Raw genomic sequence first — 26,100 nt, 5'->3', positions numbered from 1 at the left:
TTCCAAGAAGACATAGCAATCCTTAATGTATACACGCCTAACAACAGATCATCAAAATACATCTGTCAAAAACTGATAGAACCACAAGGAGAACTAGACAACTCCACAATTATAAGTGGAGATTTCAATTTACTTCTCTCAGTAACTGACAGATCCACCAGAGAGAAAATCAATAAGGAAATAATCAGATGAAGAGTACTATAGTTTATTTGAATTTAGTTGATATTTATAAATTACTTCATATAACAAGAGCAGAATATACATTCTTCTCAAGGTCACATAGAATATTCACTAAGTTAGATCACATTCTGGGTCAAAATACATATTCTAACAAATTTAAATGAGTAAAAATCATACAAAATACGCTTTAAACACACAACAGAACTAAACTAGACAACAATAACAGAAAGATCCCTGGAGAAACCCCAGAGATTAAACCACACACTTTTGAACAATATATAGTAAAAAAAAAAAAAAAAAAAAAGCCTCAAGTGAAAAAGTATTTAATTAGATGAAAAAAAAAAGTAATTTATCAAAACTTGTGGAATACAGTGAAAGCAGTGTTTAGGGAACTTTATAGCAGAGAACCTATTTCATTTTTATTATTTTTAAAAGATTTATTTATTTATTTATAGAGGTGGGGGAGGGACAGAAGGAGAGAGTCTTAAGCAAACTCTGTACTGAGCATGGACCTCAATGCAGGGCTCGATCTCAGGACCCTGAAATCACCACCTTAGCCAAAACCAAGACAGCCAAAACCATAACTGACTGTCAAGTATGCACTCCCTTTATTATTATTTTTTAAAGATTTATTTATTTTAGAGAGAGAGAGTATCCAAGAGTGAGAGTAGGAGCAAGGACAGAGGGAGAGAATCTTCAAGCAAACTCTGCTGAGCGTGAACCCAGACATGGGGCTCAATCTCCTGACCCTGAGATCACAACCAGAGCCAAAATCAATCTGGTTGCCTACCCAACTGAGCCACCCACGTTCCCCAAGAATGCCTATTTTAGAAAAGAAGAAAGACATGAAATGAAAAACCTAAACTTTACCTTTAGGAACTAGAAAAACATTAGCAAGCAGAAGGAAATAAATAATAAACAGCAATAATAGTAATATAATAATAAGGCCATAATAAGCAAAGTAATATAAAGCAAGTAGTAGAAAATAAATAGTAAAAATTAGAGGAGAAATCCATGAAATTCAAAACAGGAAAACAATAGAGAAAAATTGGGGATCCCTGGGTGGCTCAGCGGTCTGGTGCCTGCCTCTGCCCCAGGGCATGATCCTGGAGTCCCGGGATCGAATCCCACATCGGGGTCCCTGCAGAGCCTGCTTCTCCCTCTGCCTGTGTCTCTGCTTCTCTCTCTCTCTGGGTCTCTCATGAATAAATAAAATCTTTTTTTTTTTTAATTTTATTTATTTATTTATGATAGTCACAGAGAGACAGAGAGAGAGAGAGAGAGAGAGAGAGAGAGAGGCAGAGACATAGGCAGAGGGAGAAGCAGGCTCCATGCACCGGGAGCCCGACGTGGGATTCGATCCCAGGTCTCCAGGATCGCGCCCTGGGCCAAAGGCAGGCGCCAAACCGCTGCGCCACCCAGGGATCCCAATAAATAAAATCTTTAAAAAAAAATAGAGAAAAATCAATTAAATAAAAAGTTGGTTCTTTGAAAATAACAATAAAATTTATAAACTTTCAGCCAGGCTAATCAAGATAAAAAGAGAACACAAATCAGTAATGTCAGAAATGCAAAGGGGCCTTCACTACTGCTCCCACGGACAATAAAATGAACATAAAAGAGTATTATGAATAATTCTAAACCCACAGATTGGATAACTTTGATGAAATGGATCAGTTCCCTGAAAAAAAACAAAAAACAACTAAAACTCATATAAGGAAAAATAACTAATCTGACTAGACCTAGTAAAGAAAATGAATCAACAATTAATAACCTTCCAAGAAAAAAAAGTACCAGGCCCACATAATTTTACTAGTGAATTCTACCGAGTATTTAAGGAAGAAATTATACCAATTCTCTAAAATATACTCCAGAAAAGAGAAGCAGAGGAAATAAATCTAACACCCATGAGGCAAGCATTACCCAAATATAAAAACCAAATACTGATAAGAAAAAAATAAAACTATTACAAGAAAAAAAAAAAACCTTTTGGACATAGATGCAAAAGTTTTCAACAAAATATTGGCAAATTGAATCCAACAATGTATAACAACTATATACAGTAACCAAATGGGGGCTGCCTGGGTGGCTCAGCAGTTGAGCCTCAGCAGTTTGGCTCAGGGCCTGATCCTGGATTCCCGGGACTGAGTCTCGCATAGAGCTCCTTGCATGGAACCTGCTTCTCCTCCCTCTGCCCGTGTCTCTGCCTCTTTCTGTATCTCTCATAAATAAATGAAAAAAATCTTAAAAAAAAGAAAACAAAACCAAACGGTATTTATTTCAGATATGCGCACGAACTCAAAATTCAAAGTGGTTAATATAACCCATCACATCCAATAAAGCTAAAGAAGAAAAATCTTATAATCATATAAACAGATGCTTATATGATCTGGCATTTGACAAAACCCAACATCCATTCATAATAAAAACTCCTAATAAACCAGGATTAGAGGTGAACTTCCTCAATTTGATAAGGGATATTCACAAAAAACCCTAGAGCTAACATCATACTTAATGGTGAGACACTAAATGCTTTCTCCATAAGACTGAGAGGGCAAGGATGTCCCCTCTCACTGCTTCTATTTAATATGGTACTAGAAATCCTAGCTAATGCAATAAGATAAGAGAAAGAAATAAAAGGCATACAGGTTGGGAAGGAGAAATAAAATTATCTTTATTTGCAGATGACATAATTGTCTTTAGAAAATATCAAAGAATTGAAGACAACAACAAAAAATGGAACTAATAAGCAATTATGGCAAGGCTATAGGATATCAAGTTAATATACAAAAGTCAAGGGTGCCTGTGTAGCTCAGTTGGTTAAGTCCTGCTTTCAGCTCAGGTCATGATCCCAGGGTCCTGGGATCAAGTCCCGCATTAGGCTCCTTATTCAGTAGGGAGTCTGCTTCTTCCTCTGCCCTTCCCCCCTGCTCATAATCTCTCTCTCACATCAATAAAATCTTAAAAAAATATATGAAGAAAGTCAATTGCTTTTCTACATACCAATAATGAACAACTGGTATTTGAAATTCTAAATACAATACTATTTACATTAGTATCAAAAAAATGAATTAGATATAAATCTAACAAAATATGTCTAAATTCCATATGAAGAAAACTATAAAACTCTGATTAAAAAAAATCAAAGATCTCCATAAGTGGAAATATTCCATGTTCATGGATAAGAAGAGTTAATATTGTTAAGAGGTCAATTTTTCATTATTTGATCTAGAAATTTTTTTTAATCTAGATATTAAATGGAATCGCATTAAAAGCCCCAGGAAATTCTATTGTATATACTGATAAACTTATTATAAAGTTTACGTGGAAAGATAAAAAAAAAGCCCTAGTAACAGATCCATACAAATATAGTCAAGTGATCTTTGATTAAGACAAAGGCATAGAAAGGATGTCTTTTCAAAAAATGATGCTGGAACAACTGGACAACCACATGCAAAAATTGAATCTAGACACCTTACATCTCCCACAAAGATTAACTCAAAATGGAACAGATCTACATATAAAATGCAAAACTATAAAAGGAGAACTTAGAAGAAAATATGGCAGGAAGTCTAGATGAACCTGGGTTTGGCAAATTTATTTTTTACATTGCAGTGCTTACCATGGCAGTGTAGTTACCATCTATCACCATACAAAGTTATTATTGAATAATTATTGATTATTGAATATATTGGCAATGAGTTTTTGATACAAAGCTGAAAGCACGACCCATGACAGAAAAAATCTAATTCAGTTGGACTTAATTAACATTAGATTGAATATGTTGGCAATGAGTTTTTGATATAATGCTGAAAGCATGATCCATGACAGAAAAAAGTCTAGTTCAGTTGAACTTCATTAACATTAGAAATTTCTGCTCTAAGACACTGTTAAAAGAATGAAAAGACAAGCCAAAGACCAAGGGACAATATTTCCAAATCACATTATCTGAGTAAGGATTTGAATCCAAAATATAAAGAATTTGTAGAACTTGACAGTAAGAAAACAAGCAACTTAATCCAAAAAATAAACAAAAAATCTAAACGGGCACCTCACCAAGGAAGATCCAGATGGCTAATAAGCATATGAAGATAGTCAACATTAGGAAGTGTAAATCAGGGAACAGAAAATTAAAACAATAATGAGGGATCATTCAACACTTATTAAAATGGCTAAAATCTAAAAAATTTATAACTGTGGACAAGAATGTGGATCAAAGGATATATCATTGCTGGTGGGAATTGCAGTCATTGTAAAAGACAGTCTGGCAGTTTCTTACAAAGCTAAATCTAGTCTTATCACACAATCTAGTGATTGCACTTCTAGGTACTTGCTCAAAACTGACTTGAAAACATGTATTCACAGAAAAAGCTACGCATGAATGTTCACAGCAGCCTTATACAATGTTTATACATACTGCCCCAAATGGAAGCAACTAAAGTGTCCTTCAATGGGGGAATGGATAAACTAAAATGGTACATCCATACAATGGAATATTACTTGATAATAAATGAACTATTAAACCATAAAAATGCATGTAAGAATATTAAATGGATATTGCTAAGGGAAAGACACACATTAGAAAACGGTATATCTGGTATGATTCCAATTATAAGACATTCTAGAAAAGGCAAAACTATGGAGGCAGGAAAAAGTTTAGTGATTGGGATGCCTGGGTAGCTCAGTGGTTGAGTGTCTGCCTTTGGCTCAGGGTGTGATCCCGGGGTCCTTGGATTGAGTCCTGCATCGGCTCCCTAGAGGGAGCCTGCTTCTCCCTCTGCCTCTCTCTCTGTTCTCTCAAGAATAAATAAATAAAATCTTAAAAAAAAAAAAAAGGTTCAGTGATTGTCAGGTGTTCATGGAGGAGGAAGGATAAACTCCTAAAGTACAAGGATATTCAGGGAGGTGAAATTACTGCATGTGGTGATGCTGGACACAAGACATTATACATTTGTCAAAACACATACAACTGTACAACACAAAGAGAAAACTCTAAATGATGGACAGTACTTCATAAAATTAAAAAAATTTTTTTGAAGTGTAGGACTAACTACCTACTGGAGTGTAATAATGGAATGCAACTGTGTAGGAGAACATCCTTGCTTACGAAGTGACTCTCATACCAGGAAAGAGAGAAGTTTTGTGTTTCCATCATGTGTGGAGTAAAAGTAAAATCAAAACTGGCAAAAGTGACAAAAAATTGGTGAAACTAGGTGAAGGGTACAAAGGCATTTAATGGACTATGTTTCCATGTTGCTGAAGGATTTCAAGTTTTCAAAACAAAAGTCAATAAAAAAACTCCACTTAGAAGTCCTTGGTGCTGCTGATACAGAAACACAGTATCTCATGCATTTTCTTGCAATTCTCCATTGCAATCTGTGTATACGTGTATGTGTACATTGTACGTGTTTAAATAGTGTTTCAGTAGTTCTTGGTGTCTTCACAAAGTTGTACAACAATCACAATAGCAATTTCAGAATATTTTCATCATCTCAAAAAAAAACCTCCCTATACTTCTTGGTATCATTTCTCAACTCTGGTCCCACCAATTCTCCCATTTGCCACAGCTTAACTTTCTATTTCCATAGATGTCCCCATTCTGGATATTTCCTATAAATGAAATCACAGAACAAGAGATATCCAGGATTGGTTTCTTTCACTTAGCATGTATTCAAGGCTCATTCATGCTGTAGAATGTACTGCTATTTTACTCCTTTTTAATGACTGAATAATATTTCTTTGTATGGATAGCCACACCTTGTTTATCCATACTTTAGCTTATAGACATTTGCTTAGTTTCAAGCTTTGGGCTATTACACATAATGCTGATTTGAACATTCATGTAAAAGTTATTTGTATAGGCATGTTTTCATTTCTCTTGGGTGTTTTCCCAGCACTGAAATTGTGTCAAATGTTAAGTTACATTTAACTTTTTATTTATTTTATTTTTATTTTTATTTTTAAGATTTATTTATTTATGATAGACATAGAGAGAGAGAGAGGCAGAGACACAGGAGGAGGGAGAAGCAGGCTCCATGCCGGGAGCCCGATGCGGGACTCGATCCCGGGTCTCCAGGACCGTGCCCTGGGCCAAAGGCAGGCGCTAAACCGCTGAGCCACCCAGGGATCCCCTACGTTTAACTTTTTAAAGAACTGTCAGACTATTTTCCAAAGTGTCTGTACCATTTTATATACCCACCAATCTCTTCACATTGATGCCAACACTTAATAATCTATTTTTTGATTTCCCAGCAGTGTGAAGTATAATCTTGTGGCTTTACTTGTATTTCCTCAATAGCTAATAATGTTGAGTATCTTTTCATTTGCTTATTGGCTACTTGCATATCATATTTTTAAAAATGATTTTTATTTATTTATTTGAGAGAGAGAGAAAGAGATTGTGAGTAGGGAGAGGGACAGAGGGAGAGAGAGAGAATCCTAAGCAGATTCTCCAACTGAGCATGGAGCCTAATGTGGGACACGATCCCAGGACCCTGGGATCATGAACTGAGCTGAAATCAAGAGTCAGATGCTCAACTGAATGAGCCATCCAGGCACCCCTTGTATATCATATTTTAAAAATGCCCATTTAAATCCTTGGCCCACTTAAAAACTGCATTAGTCTACTACTGAGTGGTAAGAATATTTGTATTCTAGACATAAGTCCTTCCTTAGATACAGGATTAGCAAATATTTTCTCCAGTTCTACAGCTTTTTTCCCCCATCATCTTGATGGTCTTCTTTAAAGCACAAAAGATTCAAATTTTAATGAAGTCCAATTTACCTTTCTTCTTTGACTGCTTGTGATTTTGCTGTCATATCTGAGAATTCATGAACAAATCCAAAGTCACAAAGAATTTTGTAGTTTGGCTCTTAAATTTAGTTCTTTGATCAATTTTCAGTTACTTTTTAAAGAAATATTTTATTGATTTATTCGAGAGAGAGAGAGAGGCAGAGACACAAGCAGAGGGAGAAGCAGGTTCCATGCAGGGAGCCTGACATGGGACTCGATCCTGGGTCTCCAGGATCTCGCCCTGGGCTGAAGGTGGCGCTAAACCGCTGAGCCACCTGGACTGCCCTGAGTTAATTTTGTATGCAGTGTGAAATAAGGATCTAACTTTATTTTTTTGCATGTGGATATCCTGCTGTCCCAGCACCATTTGTTCGCAAGACTCTTCTTTCTCCATTCATTGAATAGTCTTGGCGCCCTTGCTGAGAATCAACTGACTGCAGACATGTGAGTTTATTTCTGGGATTTCACCTCTAATCTTCTGATCTATGTATCTGTCCTTGGTAGTGCCACACTATATTATTGTTCTGTACTAAGGTTTGAACTCAGGAAATTTGAGTTCTCCAACTTTGCTCTTTCTTCCCAAGACTATTTTGGCTATTTAGGGGCCCTTGAGTTTCCACATGAACTTTGGGATCAGCTTGTCAATTTCTAAAAAGAAGCCTGTTGGAATTCTGCAAAGGAATTCTGCAAAGGACTGTGTTGAATCTGTAGACCAATTTAGGGGCTACTACCATCTTAACAATATTGTCATCTAGAATGTCTTTCCATTTATTTAGGTCTATCTTTCAACAATGTGTTGTAGTTTCCAAAGTATAGTTTTTATACTGTATTCCTTTTGTTAAATTTAATACTAAACATTTTATTCTTCTCTGTGCTATTGTAAATAGAACTATTGTCTTAAGTTCTTTGTTTTTGGATTGTTCTTTATAAATGTAGAGAAATGTAACTGATTTTTATATATTGATCTTGTATCTTGCAATCTTGAAGTTATTTAGTCTAGAAATTCTAGTACAATGTTGAAAAGAAGTGGCAAGAGCTGACATCCTGTCTTGTTCCTGTTCATTTTCCTTAGGGTTGGAAAGCATCTGGTGTTTTACCATTAAGTATGATTTTAATTATGTGGGTTTTTCAAAGATGTCCTTTTATCATGTTGATGGAGTTCCATTTATTCCTAGTTTGTTATTTGTTTAGGTCATGAATGAATGCTAGATTCAATTATATGGTGTCTGTTTTTGCTCTATTGATATAGTATATTATTGTATCAGCTGATTTTCATATGTTGAACCAACCTTGTATTCCTGGGATAAATCCCACTTGGTCATGTATGATTAAAAAAAAATATATGTTGTTTTATTTTTGAGGATTTGTGTGTCCTTATGCATAAGAAATATTGTAGTTTTCTCCATCTTTGCTTTTGGTATCCTCATGATACTGGCCTCACAGAATGAGTTGGGAAATGTTCTCTTCTATTTTTTTTTTTTTTCTCTTCTATTTTTTTTTAAAGATTTTATTTTTATGTAATCTATGCACCCAATGTGGGGCTTGAACCTACAACCCTGACATCAAGAGTTGCACACTCCGGGGCAGCCCTGGTGGCCCAGCGGTTTAGCGCCGCCTTCGGCCTGGGGTGTAATCCTAGAGACCTGGAATCGAGTCCCATATCAGGCTCCCTGTGTGGAGCCTGCTTCTCCCTCTGCCTGTGTCTCTGCCTCTCTCTCTGTCATGAATAAATAAATAAAATCTTAAAAAAAAAAAAAAAGAGTTGCACACTCCATTGACTGAGCCAGCTGAGTTCCCCTCTCCCACTTTTTAAGAGTTTATGAAGAAAAAAAAAAAAAAAGAGTTTATGAAGAATTGGCATTAATTTTTTTGATTGGTAGAATAAATTAGTAAAGCCACCTGGGCCTGGGCTTTTCTTTGTAGGCTATTGTTTGATTACTTATTCAAATTTTTCACTTGTTATAGGTCTATTCAGATTGTCTATTTCCTTTGTCAGTTTTGGTAGTTCATATCTTTCTAGAAATTTCTCCCATTTTATTTAAATTATCTGATTTATTGGTATGCAATTAAATGTAATACTTTCATCTTTTTTATTTTTGCAAAGTCAGTAGTAACATTCTTATTTCTGATTGTTTTTATTTATATTGCAATTACAACTGAATACAACTTCATGTTGTTGTTTTTTTTTTTTTCAAATAACATGCCATGTGAACTATTTTTCCATAGTACTTCAGTTGTCATAGATATTAATTAGGGGCTACGAAATCAATAGCTTATTTCCTCAACACACTTCTTTTTTGAGGCAGTTGGCCAAATGCTATTATAATTATAATGCTGCAATAGATATCTCTGGACATGACAAAATCCCTGGGTCAGACACCACCACTGGACACCTTTCCTCAAGGAATTCATGGTAAATTACATTCCAGCCTATAGCCTCAGAGCTCTCATACCTACTTGCATTCTCTTTGCTAACCAGAAAGTGTAAAAATGGACTCTAGGACTGTTAGCCCCTCCTCTGGGCAATGTCTTCTGCTGTTCTTCCTCTTGGTAGCACCAGGTCATATAAAGGTAGTCAGGCACACCAGTGTGTACAAATCTTGAACTCTTTCCATCTGTACCCACGTACAGAACTGGGAAAACCAATAAATTCCTAGTTCTGCTCCATGAAGCCAAAGAGCCTGCTTATTATTCTTCTGATGCCCTACAGCAGGGCAAAACATTCACCTCTGGGGGTGTAGTTTCATGTTCTAGAAGCCCTAAGTTAGTGCTTCCCAAAATCCTTTCTAAAACTTTTGATTTGTAATTATAGTTTTATAAAATATAATAAGAATGTCAAACTGTTATATAAGCTTCTAAATTATTTGATCACTTTCTGAGCTCAATACCAATGCATGAACCCCACTTGCTTAGCTCTACCCTAGCTCAAGCTACACCACTCCCTAGGGGTAGGACTTCTTTGAGAGCCCTCGGTAGTCTTCCCATCTCCTACCTCTGCCTGACCATCCATTCAGGGCCCCTAGGCTAGGGACCCACTGAAATTGCACTTCCCAGCCTGTGTGGGCCTGTACCAGAGGTTGCCCAGTACCCTTAGGAGCACAGTCAATGGACCTATAGCAGCTGTTCCCTAGATCCAGATATCTGCTGAGGAAGAGCACAGCTGGCCAGAGCTGCCCCACTTACCCCACTTACAAATGGGCTCCATCCTAGGTTCTGCCTGCACAGGCCACGTTGGAAACCGCCTCTGTGCCTTTCACTAACACGTAGCCTTAAGGCAGGTTGGAGAGGAGGACCCACAGGTTCAACTAGGACTGCCACCCTGTACCTGGGAGGCTAGCATTAGGCCCCCAGACTCATTCAACACTTTTGGCAAAGAAGTACCAGTAAGGTTACAGAGACCAAATTGCCAAACCACCATGAGGTATAGTGAAGGAGTAACAGAGGAACTGATATGTACTGCTCACTGTGAGACCTGGATCAAGATATGGCTTTAGAGGCACTCCCTTCCTCTTTAGTCTTCAAGATCTATCTCCTAGGAATTAGGTACTCCTCAGAGAGCTATTTTACCTGGGGGAAGATGGGCTGACAAAGACGGTGTCTTGCTTAAGATTACCCACCAGAAAGGGGGTAGTTAGGACTTAACATCAGAGTATGTGGCTCTGAGTGCTGCTCCTAACTATGTATGACACTGTGCTCCCAAAGGAAGACCTCCACTGATGGGTGATTTAAAGGATTCCTCTTGGCTTTTACTGAGAATCAATACAAGAAACGGCCATATCAAGAAAACTGTATTTTCTGTTAAACTTTTATTAAAGATACTGTGCTTTATTTTATTCTATCTTTCTTATATGAGGATCCAACCATAACTTCTTAGAATTTAGCACCAGGCTCTTGGGAGCCTCACCAGGTGTTCTTACTGCCTTAAAGGCAGGAAACTCAGCCCGAAGTGAATGCTCACTCACTGCCATTTTTAAGTGAATGACAAACTTGATGCTACCTTGATTCTATAGTTGTTCCTGGAGCTGTACATATGACTGACAGGTCTTGTGAGACCCTCAGCGACACAGCTGTTGAGGGGACCAATCATGGTGGCATGAGGGCCCAGATCATGCTATCAAGACTGCCTTTCAGCAGCCTAATTCAAGGGGTATGCCATGTGCTCCTCCAATCAGGGTTTGTATTCCCCAAGACAGAAAATAGTACAGCAAAGGTCACAGAAACCTATTAAGACAAATGTGGAGTGCCTTTCCCAACTAAAAGACAGTTTCTGTCTATGGTGCTTAGTTTCTCTAAGGTGGGGATTTAGGTTTCTTTATTCTGTTCAGAACTCACTCCATTTCCAAACTGAGTTTTCAACGTTTGAATTAAGCCTGAAAACATTAGCCTCTCCCTCTTGACAATTACCCTATAGCATGCCCTCTTTGAGGGAACTCTTGCTAAGTGCACGGTCCTTTCTATCTGCCCTCATCTCTAGTCTCTCCTCAAGTTCTACTTCCTCGCCTCTGCATCAACCAGTTCCTCAGATGTAATGCTCTATTTAGCTGGGTCTTATCTGCTGTTGCTATTGCTCTTTGTGGCTTTTCTTTTTTTTTAAGATTTTATTTATTTATTTATTCATAGAGACAGAGAGAGAGAGAGAGATAGGCAGAGACACAGGCAGAGGAAGAAGCAGGCATCACACAGAGAGTCCGACGTGGGACTCGATCCAGGGTCTCCAGGATCACACCCGGGGCCGCAGGTGGCGCTAAACCGCTGTGCCACTGGGGCTGCCCCTCTTTGTGGCTTTTCAATTGCAATTTTTAAATTGCTCTTTTCTAAAAGTAATTTTTGAGGGGCACCTGGGTAGCTCAGTCAGTTTGTGTCTGACTCTCAATTTCAGCTCAGGTCATGATCTCAGGGTTGTGAGACTTAGCCCTGTGACACTTAAGATTCTCCCTCTCCCTCTGCCCCTCCCTGCTCCATCTAAATAAACAAAGAAAAGTAATTTTTGGTTTATTTCCATATCTATCTGATCTTTTTTGATGGTTCATTATTCCCTTTGAGCCATAATTCACATACTACAAAATTCATTTCAAAGTAAAAAATTCAGTAGTTTTTGATATATTTGTACAGTTAAACAACTACCACCATCTAACAGCAGAGCATTTTGATAATCCCAAAAAGAAATTCTGTATCCACTAGCAATCATCCCAACCTACCCTTCCCTCATCCCTGGCAACCACTAACCTACTTTCTGTCTCTGTAGATTTGTCTATTTGTCTATATTGGACATTTCATAGCAATGGAATCAAACAACATGTGGTCCTTTGTGACTGGCTTTCATTTAGCATAATGTTTTCAAAGTTTTTTTTTTTTTTTTTTTTCAAAATTTGTATGTGTGGCAGCATGTGTAAGTCCTCTAATACTTTTTATTGCTAAATATATGAATGGGGGGATCCCTGGGTGGCGCAACGGTTTGGCGCCTGCCTTTGGCCCAGGGCGCGATCCTGGAGACCCGGGATTGAATCCCACATCAGGCTCCCGGTGCATGGAGCCTGCTTCTTCCTCAGCCTGTGTCTCTGCCTCTCTCTCTCTCTCTCTGTGACTATCATAAATAAATAAAATAAAAAATAAAAATAAAAAAAAAAATAAAAGTTTAAAATATATGAATGGGTATACCACATTTTGTTTATCCATTCATCAGTTGATAGACATTTGGGTTGTTTCTACTTTGTGGTTATTATGAATAATACTGATATGAACATTTGTGTATAAATTTTTACATGAATATGCTTTCAGTTCTCTTGGGTATATATATAGGTATGAAATTGCTGGGTCATATGGTAACTCTATGTTTAACCATTTCAGAAACTGTCAGGTTGTGTTGAACCATTTTAGAATTCCATCAGCAACTTATGAGGGTTCTGATTTCTTCCCACCCTTGTCAACACTTATTATCTGATTTTTTGATTATAGCCATCCTAGCGGGTATAAAGTAGTATCTCACTGTAGTTTTCCAATTTGTATTCCCTGATGACTAATGACTTTGTTCTTATTGGTCATTTGTAATTTTTGGAAATATTTCTATTCAAACCTTTTGTTCATTTTTTTTTTAAATTTTTATTTATGATAGTCACACAGAGAGAGAGAGAGAGTGAGAGAGGCAGAGACACAGGCAGAGGGAGAAGCAGGCTCCATGCACCGGGAGCCCGACGTGGGATTCGATCCCGGGTCTCCAGGATCGCGCCCTGGGCCAAAGGCGGGCGCCCAACTGCTGTGCCACCCAGGGATCCCTTTTGTTCATTTTTAAATTGGGTTTTATTGTTGAGTTGTAAGTTCTTTCTACATTTTGGATCCTAGAATCAGATGTAAGTTACAAATATTTTCTTCCATTCTGTAGGCTGTCTTTTCACTCTGTTGATAGAGCTTTCTTTAAAGCACAAAAGTTTTAAATTTTGATGAAGTCCAATCTATTTTTTCTTTAGTTGCTTGTGTTCTGGGTATTATATCTAAGAAATGGTCTCCTAATTCAAGGTCATATAGCTCTACATCTATTTTCTTCTAAGAGTTTTAAATTTTTAGCTCTTACATTTAGTTCTTTGACCCACTTTGAGTTAATTTTTGTATATAAGATGGCATATTAATCTTTCGCTTCACATTTTGTTTAATCTTTCATGTCTCTGTGATTAAGCGTATTTATCTTATAGTCTTTATCTGGCAATTCTCTATGATAATTTCTATGATCAAATTTATAAAAAGTTCTAAAGCTACTCATTATGTCTTTGTAATGCATTGTTTCTTTATGTGTTTTGCTACTATTGATTTTGAGTCCCTTTTTGGCAGTACTTCATCAGTGGGAATGCTGTATATTCTGGGGTCAGGGAAATGTCGCTGGCAGAGGGGGGTTTGCATGGGTTTTGCCAAGTGCCTCTGGGTGTTAATTAGGTCCAAATTTCCTTTTTGTGTTCATTTCTTTGCTTGATTTCCAGATGACCTGGGTAGTGTTAACCACCCCCAACTCACAGGAGGGAAGGTATACGGCTATACAGTCTATTTTCCTAACCCTGAGGACTGGCTGAGACATTTCAACTTTTTGGTGTTGTTCTCACGCTGCCCTTCAGGTTTCTTGTCTTCTCCCTCACTGAAGTGTACTTTCTCAAGCAGCTTGACTTAATGCTAGTGTCTTAGTTCCAACCCTGTACATGGCTCAGGCTCAACATCCTCTCTTGAATCTGTATGGCCATCAAAACTTAAAGTCACCATGTCAGTAATCCCCAGCCCAACATCCACAGTGTGGTCCTACCCTGGTTTTGGCTCCTGCGGACCTCCCTTACTTTCTCATGAACTGGTCACATGTTTTAGGGATATGTATTGTAGTTCATCCACCATTTCAAAGTACTGAGCAGCAGGAAGATTTTCAGATCCTCCATACTGCTGTACAGAGGAACTGCTAGATCACGGAGATCACATGGACCACCTATATATGAAACAGGTACAATCACACTACAGAGTAGAATATGAGGTTCTACATCAAGATCATAGATGCAGCAGCTGACTTGGAGAGTCCTCCCATGCTGGTTTCCAAAGGCTATTCTCCAAGGAGAACAAATCCTGATCAGATAAGCAATTTTGAGATCATGAGTCAAGTCCTGGGGACAGTGTACTACAGTTTTAGCTCTAAGACATCATCTACTGCAAGGTCAGGTCTCATCACAAATGCTCCCTTCATTGAGCATCTGCTGGTTGTGTGGCCACTCCAACAGTCTGTGACCAATGTCCTTGCATTTGGCTGATAGTGGCAAAGGCTAGGTACATCCACTTAGGGCTGCTGAGCCCCTATCGCCTCAAGGTGGAGTGCAACCCCAAAAGGACATAATTACTTAAGCGCATGGCCCCTCTGTAGGAGGGGCCCAGTCCACCTCTAACTTCCCCAGCCCCCAACTAACTGGGCTATGCAGTGAGTTACCTCTATGTTGTGGTAGGTTTGTGGGGGTGGGGACACACTCCCCAGAAATCAGAAAAGTTCTGTGCCAACATACACACCTGCCCTGGCCACACTCCTGCAATTCTAAGAAACAGACTACCTCCTATGTAGCTTGGCTGTTGTGTGCTAAGGGAGGTGCAGAGAATGGGTGAGTAGCATAGAGACTGCAAGAACTCATAAGTCTATCTAATTTTATAAAGACCTCTCCTCTATCACTTTTTTTATCTCAGCTCCCAAACGCCTGGTCAGTTCTGAGCAAGCCATTACTTCCATGGTGCAACAGTGTCAGAGCCAACCTCCTGTTCCTCTTCTGGGCAAACTCTGGGCTCTGTTCAAATGATGACCTTATTCTCAGCATAGTCTCTGCACTGATCAGACCTGGTGTTGTTGCCTTCATTGTCCTTTATGCCTGTTCTGTGGCTCCCATGGCTCCTTCCAACCACCTTCCCCCTTGAAGAAGCTGCTTTCTCTTACGACTCGGGGGCTCCTGAGTATAGAGGGATGAGAGTCTGCTCTTGCATGGGAAGGCAGGCTGCTTGGTGGGAAAGCAGACACTGCACTGCTGGCTAAGACTATACCCTCCCTGGTCTCTTGGGGCCCCACACAGCCACCACCTACCTTTCCATGGCTGTTGGAGTCACACTGGTCAAGGCAGGAGCACCTGGCGTGGCTTTGGACCGCTCAGTGAATCGGGAGTCAAATGCTTTCATGGGTTCAATCTTGGACGGGGTTGTTAACACGGAGGGTGACGATGCAGCAGGAGTAGAGGTAGCATTCACACTGGGGGTGAGGGGTAAGAATGTGGGAGAGCACATCAAGCACAATCCATCAAGCATTTGGGAGTCCTAGATTTGTGTTACTTGGAGCCAGTTAAAAGGGCACAAACAAACTTATGTAAACACAACTTCAAGATGTAATTAATAGTCCTATTTCTTTAATACTTTAATGTGTTAAAATCTGGAAGTCTGGCTAACTAAGGAGATCATAAGCAAATGCATTCATGTTTGTGTCCCACTGCATTGTTCTGAGAGCTTCTGGGGGTAGCATGAGGCCTAGAAAGTAGCTCTTACCATCCTTTTATCCCACAATACAGTCGTATTTTCACAATCTGAATACAGAGTCTCTACCCCAAACCACTCCAAACCACCAGCTTTTCCTGCTTCCACAAATGGTCTAACAAGAAGATGCACCCGGAGTCCTGAAGCCACTGTCTATTCCTGGCCTTCATCCTTGCCCAAACACACTGTGGCCTGAGTGGCCCCTATCATCTTACCTGGACAATTATGCATTCTTCATATTCTCCTCCAAGCGCACACCTCACAGCCCTTATCTTCTCCATAGGAGAGGCCTAGGCATGAGCCTGCAAGCTTCACCCCATGCCCAAGCACATCACACATGCTGGGTCCCAAAGCCTCTGGCCCTCCTACTGACCACATCCACCAGACTAGACCCCAGACTAGATACCTGGCAGGCATCTGGGAGCCCCTTCCTCCTCTCCCAGGACCTGCAGGGCCAACTGTTAAAACGTCTCTCAGATCTAGAGCTGTCTTCCCCAGATACCCTTCCTGAGATGACTGGTATGGCAACACTCCTGACTGTGCAGTGAAGAGGGCCTAAGCCACTTCCAGTGTAAAATTGCTGAAAGGTAGGGCTGACCCTGAGGCAGGCCATATGTCCCTAGCCAGTTCCCACCCTTAGGAGCACATCCTCGGACTGCATCTTGTATCAGAGACTCACCTGAACAAGAACTCCCTCCCAACCTGGCCCTCATAACAAAAATTAAGCATCTTTCTTTTTTTATTGAAGGAGCCATGAAGTGTCAGTGCAACTGTGTCCATATCTGAACTTTCCCCAGGGATAGGAGCAAGCCTTGGCATGCCCACTCACCTGTCCTTACTGACAGTATCACCAGCCGGCCTGGCGCCAGTTGTTGCCACAGGCTCTGTGGAGGGCTTCGAGGCGCCAAAGGAGTTGGGGGTACTGGAGTCCAGTGGCAGTAGCTGTGGATTGCTATGAGAGGAGAGCATGGTGCCCGCCAGGGAGCCCGAGAGTGGGATGCTGTTAAAGAATGCCGTGGAGAAGTCCCTGTTGTCAAGAACAAAAATCAGCCTGGGAAATCAGATACCACATCAAGTACTTTCTATGTTTGAAGTAATTTTTTTCTGGGTCCAAAGGTGAAGTATTTTTGTGGAAGAAAATGTGCAAAGTTAAGAAAAGTAAAAAGAAAACTAAAATTATGTCATACACTATGTGTAATTGAATCTAAGATGAGCTGGTACTTTGTGTACCACTAAGAAAGAAAAAGTTACTACCAAATGTAATTATTAGATATACACTAATCTAAGAGATGTTAAAATGTGCAAACGTGTCTCAGGATTCATGAAATGCAGCCTATAGGGCAAAACTCCCTTTCATTATGGGCTGCATGGATATACCACAATTTACCTAACCAGCCTCCACTGAGGAATGCCAGGGCTGTCTCCCAGCTTTTTCTTTAGTAGAAACTGCTGTATTAGGAAGCAAGATACTGCAGTGTTAAGGCTAAGAGCTCTGGGCCAACCCAGCCAGGTTTCACTCCTATGCCATACACAAGCTCTGTGACCTTAAGCACTTTTACCACTCTGAGCTCCAGGCTCCTATCTGCAAAACAGAAAGTGACAGGACCCTCCTTGTGAGGTCGGGACTAATGTGGTTAGCATAGCACACACTTAGAATACATAGTAGCTGCTCAAAAATGCTCCCCTATTATAATCATCATTGTACCAGTTGTTTCACATATTACATGGGATAAATTCCTAGAAGTGGAATTGCAGCAGCAGATGGAATGTTCATTAAAGAGTTTTGATAAATAGTTCTTAGTATATAAATATCAAGTTTTGATAAAAAGTGCCTTCCTTGGAGGTTTAAATTCCAGCTCTGTATGAGAGTGCTTATTTCCCCAAATCCTCAACAGTCTTACCAAATTTCTTGATACTTGACAATCTGATGAAAAACAATTTATCTTACTATAGTTTTAATTTTCAATTATTTTGACGTGAGGTTGAAATTTTTTCATATAGAAGCATTTGATTTCCTTTTTTGGTGAATTGTTTATATCCTCTGTATATTGTTCTATTTGGTTACTAGTCTTTATTATTGATTGTGAGACTTACTTATTAAAAAAATTCCTTCTATGAGCAGGAAGTATTTTCCCTAGAATTTTGTTAAAAAGACTTTATTTTTAAGTAATCTCTACAACCATTGTAGAGCTTGAGTTTACAACCCTGAGATTAAGAGCTGTGTGATCTTCTAACTGAAGCAGCCAAGAGCCCGCCGTATGCTGTGTTTTGACTTATCGTGCATTTTCCTTGCCCTCAAAATGTTATTTTTATGCGGTCCAAATTTTGTGCCATTTTAAAAAATGACTTTTTTTTAATCATAAAAATATTTTTAGGGAATCTTCTAAATTTTTAAACAATGTAAAAGCTGAACATTAAGAAAAAAAAATCTCTGACCTGTTCAGAATTTATCTAATTTTAAGCTGTGAAGTAGGGAATCCAACTTTGTTTCTGGAGGGTAGGTAGTCCTGATTCTCATTTATTTGATTAACTGATGTTTCATTACTGATGCAAGATGCTGTTTTTAAAATTCCCTTCAATATTTGGGTTTACTTTTGGGTTTTCCCATGCATTCCACTGCTCTATTCATGTGTCAGTACCCATCTTATTCTAGTTTACAAGTTTTAATTTCTGGTGGAGCTAGTCTTCCCTGATTTTCTTTTTTCAGAAATATTTCAGCTATTCTTACTTATTTTTCCCTTTAATTTAGAATAATCTAATTCTGAAAACACTGTCGGTTATTTGTATGGGCTCATGTTGAAAGAGATCTATCATTTTATGATGTTGAGTCATCCTAGGAATAAATGGTATTCATTTCTAGTTATTTCTTTGAATTTTCTTTTAGTTCTCTCAGTAGGGTTTAAATTTTTTCTTCATAAAGATCTACATTTCTTTGTTACATTCTAGGTATTGCATCCGTGAAAACGATTTCTTCCTTTTTATCTTCTAAAGGTAGTTGCAGCTTATGTACATTTTATTGCCTTCTTGTCTACGGCAGTTTTCCCAGTTGATTCTCTTAGAGATCATACCATCTTTAAATAATGATACATTTTACCAACTCCTGTCCAATTTATTCTCTCTCTTGACTAACTTTATGAGCCCAAACCTCCAGACCAATGTTAAAGTATGGTCAACAAGAGTGGACACTTGTTTGATTTTTCAATTACTTTAAGATAGGTTTTATCAAGTTAAGAAGTATCCATCTATTTGTATTTAACTAAATTTTAAATCAGAACAATGTTTAGTAAAATGTCTCAGGCATTTGCGGAGATGATCAAATATTTCTTTTGATTTTTTGACATGCAGAAGCAAATTAAGTTTCCCAAAATTCCGACCACCCTGCTTCCCTGAAATAAACCTTACTTGGTCATCTTTTTTAGCAATGTAACATGCTATAAGTTTGTTACTATTTGGGATCCCTGGGTGGCGCAGCGGTTTGGCGCCTGCCTTTGGCCCAGGGCGCGATCCTCGAGACCCGGGATCGAATCCCACATCAGGCTCCCAGTGCATGGAGCCTGCTTCTCCCTCTGCCTGTGTCTCTGCCTCTCTCTCTCTCTCTCTCTCTCTGTGACTATCATAAATAAATAAAAATTAAAAAAAAAAAGTTTGTTACTATTTTATTTAGCATTTTTGCATTTACATTCAGAAATGCAATTGATCAGGAATTTATTATGTTCTATATCTTCGTCATGTTTTTGATATATTATGTTCAAGAAAAGTTTTGCAAGTTTTCCTCCTTTTTCTATTAATTGCAGTATTTTCAATAGTATTAGAATGATCCGTTCCTCTAATCATTAGAATGAAAACTTTATTAGAATTTCTCTGTAACACCTTCTTAGTCTCGTAGCTTTTGGTAGGTTAGCTCTGTGACATCATCCTCTATTTTCTTCTATAATAATTCAGTTGTATAGATTTTCTTCAGTTTTGATTATTTTATTTTCCTCAAAATCATCTACCTTCAAATTTATTTGTACAGAATTCAGTAAAAAAAAAGTCTTTCAAACTTTCGATTTATTCTTTATCTGTGATTATTTCCATTTAAAAAATTTGTGGCTTTTTGTTTTCTTGATTAGCTAAGCTGATCTTAATCTATTCTGTTGCTACTTGCTTTAACATGGGAATCAAGAGGGCAAAAAAGCCTTTAAGACCAAAAGAATCAAGTTCTGGTGCCAGAAATATGTGCCCTGTGGCAGAAAGCTGGCTTAAGTCCAGTTAGAAAGCCACCTACCACCTCTGTCTCCTCATCAAGTAAGGCCTGAAAGGATCCATAGAAGAAAAGCACCACCATCACCGCCACCTCCATGACCCTCACTCCCACAAGCCCTTCAGTGTTCAAAGCACAGACATACCGGTCTCATTTGGTCCTAATATAAACTAAGCATGTGGCATTACCCACTGATAGGTTAACAATGGGAAAAAGGCTTGATCAAAAGGAAAACCACTCTCCAGGAGGAGTCAGGAGACCTGGTTCTGGCTCCATCTGATCAGGTCTCTGCATACCCTAACATGAGAGGTCAGATCAGCATTTCATGTGACTGAAGGTCTCTTCAGACTTCAAGGAAGATTCAGAACTGCTCACGGATGAACAACTGCAAAGTGCAGGAGGCCACCATGTGTGGTGCCTTATGCAGATCGGTTGAATGAGTATAAAACCAGAATGAATCACCTTGATAGTGGGGGTCTATTTCTTTCATGCAGGGCCTTATCATCCTTTGAATCAACATTGTTTTGGGGAGAAGGACCAATATAAAAGCAAGTCTGACTACAAATGCTGAGACAACATCAAATGGTGACTGATTCCACTTCCCCCTTCTTTGCTTCCTCAAGAAAATGTGCCTTAGAGCCTTAATCTCTGTCCAGCAATTCCACCTCTGGGAAGTATCCTGAGGTAACAGTCATGAGCGTGTTCAAAAATTCATTAACAATCACAAAACACCGGACACAAACTTTTAAGTCCACAGTTAAGGGGCTGGTCAAGTAAATCATGGTGCATTCACAGCCTGGGAACCTGGACAATCAGCAAGCCAATGCTTCAGAGGACTATTTATTAAAAAGGATGCAAGGTCAAGATACAGGAACAAGTGGGGAAAAAAGACCAGAGATACAGATGCCAAAATGTTAACAGTAATTATATCTCAGAGACTGGATTACGGGTAATGTTTATGTCCTTTTTTGGGTTTTTAGTATTCAACAGTGTGTATATAGAAGGGAAAAACGACACAGAAAAAAAATCAGTCCGACTTCTCTCCCTGGTGTCTTCAATGCCCCACCAACAATGAAGCACAGCTGGCCATGTAGACACACTGGCCCTGCGAAGGCGCCCTCGCCCTCCGGCCTGTCACGGGTTCCTCCCTGCCCACCTTCTGCATGAGTCAAATGCACGTAAGGCTCTGTAGGAAGCACAGGGCTTTGAGGCTGGTGGGAAGCTGGGCTCACCTCTCCCATTTCCAGATTCTATGGGTCAGATTGGCCCAAGAGCCTGTGAAGACTCTGATTATGAAAGTGCTAACTGGTGAAAGGAGAGAGGAAGACCTCCCCAGGTTAAGGCCACAGAAAGCTCGGTGAGTGAACAAGTACCCGGTGTCCAGCTGTGCTATGCAGAGAGGTGTGATTCTTCTGCGACCATCTGCTGTCCGAGTTTCAACTTGTTTCTTCAAAAGATTCTGGTAAAGTAGAGTGACATATATGAATAGAAGTTTCTGCCAAAGTACCTCTACATATAAAAAAAATAAGGCTCCTAAAGGAAATGATTTTTAACTTCCCTTTCTATGGTCTTTCAAGTCCAACTAAACTAAGCCACTGAATCAAAGAACAAGAATTTTTGTCAGGGTGTGTGTTTGAATTTCTGCACCATAAAGCAGTAAGGGCAGAAAGTTCCCAGTTGAACTAGCTGCAGCACCTTGCTCTCCATCACCAGCACTGCAGGCCTGGCTAGGTTTCCTGGGCAGTGAGCACGTGCCAGTCTGGCCACTCCTGCCCAGCAGCCATGGGGCTCACTGAGGGAACAAATGAATGAAACCTGCACCTGCAAGCCACTCCTGTCTCTAAGCTGTGAAATGCAAACCTTTCATCAGAGTCATTTCTTCCACTGAAGACTCATAAAACCAAAGGTTCCCAGTCACACATTGTGTCTCAATCACTTGGGGAGGTTTGTCACCCTGTACAAGCTCCTGGAAATGGTTCAAGCTCCCCAGGTGATCCCAACATTTCCTGCTCCGTTCCTGCTCCAACTCCACTCCCACCCAGTGAGACATGGGCTTCCAGAGGAAGAAGTGAGGAGCCCACAGACATCTCCTAAGGACAGAACCTGAAACCTACTGTTCTCAGTATCTAGAATTTCCTACAAAGGCGAGAAGTGAGGTTTGGAAGTTCCCACAAGAGAAGACTTCCTCTAAAGTTTCTTGGGACAAAGAGGCCTTTGGACAAAGTGCCTTAGGCCCCATTAGTACCTCATGCAGCTGATGGCAATAGGAGCAAGTGGCCCCAAGCTGGCTTACCCCTGGTTCTGTTCTAGGTACTGCATACACTTACCTCCCTACCACTCGTATCTGTGCTCTGGTCAGACTGCACACTTCCCTTGCCCTGTCCCTGGGTGTGTACTCAAGTCCTCAGTGCTATGGGGCTGAGCCCTCACCTTCCTAATGTCTTCCAGACTTTCCCCATTGACGACTCCAGCAACTGAAGCAGCAGAGCTCGTCTCTCTAGATGAGGCACTCTTCTGGTCCAGCTGCTGTTGTTGCTGCCTGCGTTGGTATTTGAGCATTTCTGGGTTCTCAATGACAGCTGTGGATAGCTGGGCTTCAGTCATGATGGCCAAGCTCTTGCCATACGTGGACTGGTGAATGCGGCTCTAGAGGAAGCAGAGAGAAGTGCAACAGACCAGTTGTGAGCAGCAAAGTGGTAGACCCCATGTGGGCAGGGACAGTGTCCCCAGCACATCAGTGACTGGTGTGATTTATACAAGGATGTGCTAATGACCAACATGGAGGCCAATAGGACATATGCCTCATGGCAGAGGATACTAGGCATGGGGAGGTGATGCCCTGGGATCCATTTCTGCAGGGCCTGGTGTGCTGTTATGTGGCCAGGAACTTCCTTCTCTTGCTACCTGTCCCATCTCCCTTCACTCTCTCCCCTGGACTCTGGAGGCAGAATAAAGTTTGGCAGATGTTTACCTGTTTCTTAAACATGGGGTCCCTGCCTGCCATTTGAGAAATGATAAGCTACATAGTGTTATTTTGTAGGGTGCTCATCTCCTTCCAACCAACCAGGACTCTCCAAGTGGGAAGGGAGTACACAGCGATCCCAGGTTACCTAATGACAGTAACAGGGTAGAAAGAAGACTTGAAAGAAAGAAGACTTGAGGCCACTGAAACACTCATCCCTTCACTGACAACTGACTCTTGGGGGAGCCAGGCTATTCTAGGTGCTGCTACAAAGCAGAACTCTACCCCTAAGGGGTTTACATCATAGTGGGAGGTCCACACAGTAGCTTATGAGGGGTTCTCCCAGCAATTGCACCTTCAAGGGGAGAGATGCCCACCTGGTCTGGGCTTTCATTAGGCTCCTTTCAGACAAACAAATACATTCTGCTAAGTGTTGTCAAAGGCCCCTTTGTAGAAACGTCTGTTTTCTAAGTCTATGGTCCATAAAGCATGGCCTTTCCCAAAATCCTTGAAAAACACATGGGCCACCCTGTCCTGGGCAAAGCACAGAGGCGAGGAGGCCTATGGGCATGGCTCATGGTTCTATTCTCATACCTAAGGGTCATATATGGTCTCTGCAAAGGGCTACACTATTTTCTGAGGCTTAGTTACTTCACTGATAAAATGAATGAGCCCTGCCTTAAAAGGTTTTGTATAATTCATATGAAATAAAACATGCAAAATGCATGGCCTGGAGTCTGGTATGCAATAAATGCTAAGAAATAACCAATATTACTGTTATAGTTGCTGCTTCATGGCATCTATGTCCTTACAAGACAATGAAGAAAATGATGTGAGCAGGGACCCTTGAGATCATTCCCACTATCTCCCAGGGTAAAAACTTCCCAGGGTGTGGCTAATTTTAAGCTCAAGAAAAGATGCCCAAAGTTGTTTTATTCTTAGTTCCAGAATGGATTTCTGACACAAATAAGAGTCTCATCTTTAATCTATCTTGTAAAGAAGATAAGCATTACAATCTATAAAAGATACCCAATAATACCTTAAGAAACAATGTCCCCATGTATATCCTAAGAGGAGGGTCTAATCAAAGGGGCCTCTCAGAGCTATGGCGGCTATTTCTGTGGCTTGAGAGCAAGTGCAGCATTCAGGCCACTGATCTGGAGGTATACTGTTCTTTTACCTTCTCCTCCTCACTCAAGGGGTCTCCAAGCTCATCCTGGGAGAAATCTAGAAACGCCACAGAGCCATCCATGGAGCACACCAAGATGCCCAGCCCGTTCAGAGTCCTGAAAGAGAGGACCATTAGCAGCCTGGGGAGCAAGTGCCTACGGGGCTTACCCATACCTCCAAGGCTGGACTGGGGGATAGCATGCAGGACTCTAACAGATGCTGGAAACTCTTCATTCCCTTCTGTGGAATTCATTGGTAGGGTGGGGGTAGGGGAGACAATCATACCTAGAAGGTTCTGGTGCCCTAAGCATATGTACAAAGTATATCTTATGTATTTTGTAAGAATTTCCTTTTTTAAAATTTTTTTTTAAAGATTTTATTTATTTATTCATGAGAGAGAGAGAGAGAGAGAGAGAGAGGCAGAGGCACAGGCAGAGGGAGAAGGAGGCTCCACACAGGAAGCCTGATGTGGGACTCAATCCTGGGTCTCCAGCATCACGCCCTGGGCCGAAGGTGGTGCTAAACCGCTGAGCCACCTGGGCTGCCCTCATTTTTATTTTTGAAAACATTTTTAAAAAAAAACATGAAGTGTACATCTAAAGGAGGTCATTGAGAAGCAGAAAATGTGTCTCCACACTTCTAATCTGGTTCATGCAACAACAAAGTGAAGTAAAACCAGAATCACGACACTCTCCTTTTCCCAAATATGTTTGCCTGAGGAGGTATTTTCCAGGGCCTAATGCCAACAAAGCAAGGAGCATAGCAGCAGACATGCTCCCAATGGCAGGCCCAAGCAGCCCTTTTCTGAATCATGTGCAGACCCAGCAGGAGTCTGCTCTAGTTGCCACCCCCCAAAATTGGGGGGTGGGGGAGTCCCTGGCTGCCTGACCCTAATCGCATCCAGAGGCCTTATGTTCCAACATGTGGCTTTTCTTTTCCTAGCCCGTGCATTGTAAGAAGAATCCATCTTACCAGGAAATATCCATGATGGATTTGTCGAATAGCTCATGGATGACAACCAAAGGCCGTTTCAGACACGTGAGCTGGAAGGAAAGAAGCAGCAAAGGTTAATGAAATGAATGAAACTGCTTTCTGTCCACTTAACTCAGTTACCACCAACAGTACTTAAAGCCTTGGTCTGAGTTTTTGTTGACATATTTGACTCTATTCAAATAGCAACCAGCAAGATCCCAAACTTTGGGAACCAAGACCTGCCAAAATATGCATTTTCAGTATGGCCCCTGTCTGAAGGGCTTGCTCTGGTCTGGCAGGGGAGATGGCCGTACACATAGACAACCAAGAATGGTGGTTCTAGAAAGGCCATGACCTGAGCAGAGGTCTACAAGCAGGGACAGGATGCCAAGGCCTAGGCAGAAGATGAGGCAGCAAAGTAGCACCCAGGTGCTGTATGCAGCAACACCAAAACCAGTTTAAGTTGCTCCAAATCTAGACCCAAAGTTTACTACTATTAACACCTGAGTAATTTTTTTGGGGTCTATCCTGAACAAATATTTTATTCTTTGGCACGATTGTGCTTGCCTTTTCATTTGATACATAATAAGAATGTTATTAAATATATTGTAAAAAACTCTAATGACTGCATGACACCATGTGTATACTTGTATCTAGTCACTTAAAGGTTGGACTGTATGCCATCTCTACATTCCCACAGCTCACATGCTAGAGTATGACCACCTTGCTTACAGGTCCAGGGGCCACAGCGGAGTGGGC

The 26,100-nt window shown here is 40.4% G+C and overlaps 1 protein-coding gene across 3 annotated transcripts in view; it reads right to left on the bottom strand.

Moving 5' to 3' along the window:
• Positions 1–26,100, bottom strand: part of LOC121475447 (protein HIRA) — an 89,738-nt gene that overhangs the window by 25,297 nt on the left and 38,341 nt on the right. For all 3 annotated transcript variants that reach the window (XM_041728735.1, XM_041728737.1, XM_041728736.1), the window contains 6 exons: positions 25,342–25,412; positions 24,380–24,485; positions 22,668–22,883; positions 21,611–21,696; positions 16,824–17,021; positions 15,555–15,716 (listed from right to left, as the gene is read on the bottom strand). In XM_041728735.1, coding sequence (XP_041584669.1) covers positions 15,555–15,716; positions 16,824–17,021; positions 21,611–21,696; positions 22,668–22,883; positions 24,380–24,485; positions 25,342–25,412 — 839 coding nt within the window. The remainder of the gene's footprint in view (positions 1–15,554; positions 15,717–16,823; positions 17,022–21,610; positions 21,697–22,667; positions 22,884–24,379; positions 24,486–25,341; positions 25,413–26,100) is intronic.

The sequence above is a fragment of the Vulpes lagopus genome, chromosome 14, assembly GCF_018345385.1.
Source record: "Vulpes lagopus strain Blue_001 chromosome 14, ASM1834538v1, whole genome shotgun sequence".
Classification (NCBI taxonomy): domain Eukaryota; kingdom Metazoa; phylum Chordata; class Mammalia; order Carnivora; family Canidae; genus Vulpes; species Vulpes lagopus.
This window is presented reverse-complemented; position numbering and strand designations above follow the sequence as displayed.